This window comes from Juglans microcarpa x Juglans regia, chromosome 1S (assembly GCF_004785595.1).
Source record: "Juglans microcarpa x Juglans regia isolate MS1-56 chromosome 1S, Jm3101_v1.0, whole genome shotgun sequence".
NCBI lineage: Eukaryota > Viridiplantae > Streptophyta > Magnoliopsida > Fagales > Juglandaceae > Juglans > Juglans microcarpa x Juglans regia.
The window spans coordinates 11,255,223-11,258,825 of NC_054595.1; the positions used below are offsets into that span (position 1 = coordinate 11,255,223).

The 3,603-nt window shown below is 33.9% G+C and overlaps 1 protein-coding gene across 1 annotated transcript; it reads right to left on the reverse strand.

Moving 5' to 3' along the window:
• Positions 1–658: 658 nt before the first annotated feature.
• Positions 659–1,339, reverse strand: LOC121247300. The gene has a single exon (XM_041145671.1). The coding sequence runs from the start codon at positions 1,337–1,339 to the stop codon at positions 659–661; it is 681 nt and encodes a 226-aa protein (XP_041001605.1).
• Positions 1,340–3,603: the final 2,264 nt, after the last annotated feature.

A 3,603-nucleotide genomic window follows, 5' to 3' on the forward strand; every position in this document is an offset into this window, starting at 1 on the left:
TTGGGTTCTTACGATATGACTTTCCAAGTTGTAATCCCTCAGGAGACCCACGTCAAATGGAGTGTGGGCTTCTTCGTACAACACTGCCACTCTTATGAGCATTTTTATTATTATGTTCAAGTTAGTGAGAGTTGTATTGATTATTGTATTTGAGATATAATTGCATAATACTTAGATGAAAATTTAAAAAGTTGAAATATAATTTTATATTTTAGACTTAAAGATCTTTGGCTTTTTTTTTTTTAATTTTAATTTTGAGAAATGGTGTAACCAAACAAGGCCTATGTCTCTTATTCCATTAAGGTTGGAGATAATTTTTTTTTTTTTTTTTTTTTTGGTGTTGGGTGGAAACCAATGATTGTTTGGGGTGGGGTTGGATCTACAAACAAGGTGAAATGATTTTCTGGTTAGTACTTTTGTTCTTTGTTACTTAGTAATTTTCCACTACACTTACGGAAATAGATAATATGCTAGGCATAAATTGTTAATTAAACTCACAAATAGATTACACAAAAGTAAATTCATATACTGATATATATTCATGTGATCCGTTAAATATATTTATAATAAAATAAATTTACAATTTGACACAATGTATAAAATTACGTTAGTTTGTAAATTTATTTTTTTTGGGGAAGAATATTAATTCATATTCATCTTAAAGCATCAAAGGTTGGATACAAGGAGGAATACCCTCGAATACAATGCTCTCCTCAGAGAGTTTAAGTACATCCTTAGCTAATAAATGAGCAACATTATTACAATTCCTTGAGACATGCTGAACTGACCATTGGTCCATCATACCAAGTTTATTACGAATATCCTGGATGATCATCCCTACTAAAGTCCACTTGTCTGAGTCACTGTAGATATCATCAACTACTATTTTTGCATCTCCTTCAAGTATGATTCTTGACATATGTAACTCTTGACAAAAAATCACTGCTTTAAGTGCCCCTACTGCCTCTGCCATAGCTGGATCTAGGAAGAGTTCCCTTTGAGATCTGAGAGTAGCCACCTCATTACCCAGCCAATCTCTAATAATGACCCCAATTCCAATTCTACAGTTTAATTGATCCACAGAAGCATCCCAATTGGCCTTCTGCTGAGGATGATTTTGATTTACTGTCACCCCTTCTCCAATTGTTTTATGGTTTGCAACTTGGAAATCAGACACTTTAAGTATAATAGATTGCACAATTGAGTTTGGTTCCAAGAACTTACCCTCATAGACAAACCTATTCCTTCTGTTCCACAATTGGTATATAGTTTCTGCAAAAACAGCCATATCATATGCATCCCATGACCAAATCCTGAAAGGGATCTCCATAACCTTCATTTTCTAAAAACTCTTTAAACTAGCTCCCCACACATCCTGAGCAGAGATACATGACCAACCATAGGGCATGTGTCACTAAATTCTGATTTGTTGGCACAGATTCATGGTAAGCTCTCCATATTAGCATACGTGTGGCCTTAGGCACCATTAACTTCCATAAATCTTTCCAGAAATCAATTTTATGTCTTGTTTAAGATGATTGTTCGCATAAAAATATATCTGCAAGTGCACAAAATCGTAACAAGTAGTAAAGTGTTTTAAAGAAAACATATATCAAACCCACAAGGAATAATTATGCTATTGAGTATTGAAATTGAATAAATTAATTACTATTTGGAAAACCAAAATTTGAAGAATGGTTTATTAAACTGAAGAAAAAAAATTAAAAATAAGATTTTAAAAATAATAAGAATAGATCTAGAGCGTTTGACTTCACCTAACAAATCTCACACAGTTTATTCTTCTTTGTTATAAAATCACAATTATCCCAAGTTGATGATAAAAATCCCTTAACTATTCAATATTTCTCCTGACCAATATAAAAAATATCTCCAACTAATAACTCCATATCTCTATGTAAATTTAACTGATTAGAGACTTATTAAGTTCTTTGGATTTTTCTTGAAAATCACACTAGTTGCGGTAAAGCATCTCCGCTTTTGCTCAACTAATGATATTTAATCCTAGAACTTTAATCACAAATCACTTCTCGGTCTTATTGCAATCCAAAAGATCGAACAATAGTTAGTTAGAAAATTATAAGCATTAAGAACAAAGAATAAACACTCAATCATATAAATATTAAAAATAAATAACTTGGAATATAAATTGTATGTTCAATGCTAGGCTACATCAAACCTCTAGAAAATAGAATTAGTTCATAATGAAATTAAAAAGAAAAAGAATAAAACTTGTGTTCTTCGTTTCTTCGTTGAAATCGGTTGATGAGGCATGTGGTTCTCACCACTGGCCTTTAGTTCTGCCTTCTTGAAAAAACTCTTCAAGAATAAATTCTAGAACTCTAAACTCAAACTCTAAAACATAAAAACTCTTGACTCTGATTTAGAACTCTCCTCTATTCATCCCACAAGTTGAGATTAAATAGATGTTGAAATTCAAATCTGGAAACAGGATAACTGTGGCTACAGTCTAGCTTAAAGATATGGAAATTAGTTTCTAAAAATAAATGTTAACATAAAAAGAATTATCTCATGAATAACGAGTTTATATAAAATGGAAGATTCAGTGATATGTGGCTTGAATTGTGGAGTTTGGGAGGATTTGGTGGTCAGCAACTGATTGATCTCGGTCGGGAAGAATTATCCCACAGATAGATGTTGTGTGCTCTGAATATAACTAGCGTGGAGGTCACAAATGAATAGGCATGGAGGTCACAAAGACCACATGGCCCTCGCCTCGCCTACCGAGTGGAAAGACTCCTCTCGCCTTTTCTAGTTGTTGCCCACGATGTCATTTAGGTTGATCTTTTAAGTTGGTCGTTTAGACTAGTAGTCCAATCTAACTGCCTAAAGCCTTGTCACCAAATTTTCGCACCTTCTAGTCAGGCCTTCTGGTTGCGAGTTTCCTCGCCTATTGAGAGGTAAGTCTTCTCGCCTTTGGGCGAGAGAAATCTTTTTACTGCCCACTGGACAAGGCTCCTCGCCTAAATCTCATTGACTCTCTTTAGATCTCGTTGCCTCTCATCGGTCTAGATCCGTAGTCTCTTCTTTTGTACCAAAATGCTTTCCTTTTACACTAAATCTTCTCGTTCCTTCAAATCCAAGAAAATAAATAAAAATATGTAGAAATAAAATAAAATGAATAGTATTGAAGAGAAAATGACACTTTCATAATTAAAAGAGTGATAATAATCACATAAAAATAACATTTGTCAATGACTAGCCCTATTGTTTTGTTGACATATCCACTGCTAGATAGTAAGCACTTTTGACAATGAACTTTCCTTCAGTTGTGCACCTCCATATTAATTTGTCTTGGACATTACTCACATTGACTGGGATTCTGATTATGTTCACTTTCTTTTTCAACAAAAACCTCTCTCAGAATAGCCAAATCCTATTTTCCTTCTTGCTTGTCAATGAGAGTAGCCACTTTCATGCCAGCATAGACCTCGTGTTGAGGAGATTGTACCTTGTAAGTGGGAGGTTGAGGGAGCCACTTGTATGTCCATATGTTCACTGATTCACCATTACCAATTCTCCAAATTAAATCCTCTTTCAAAACTACCTTTGCTTCCATAAAAC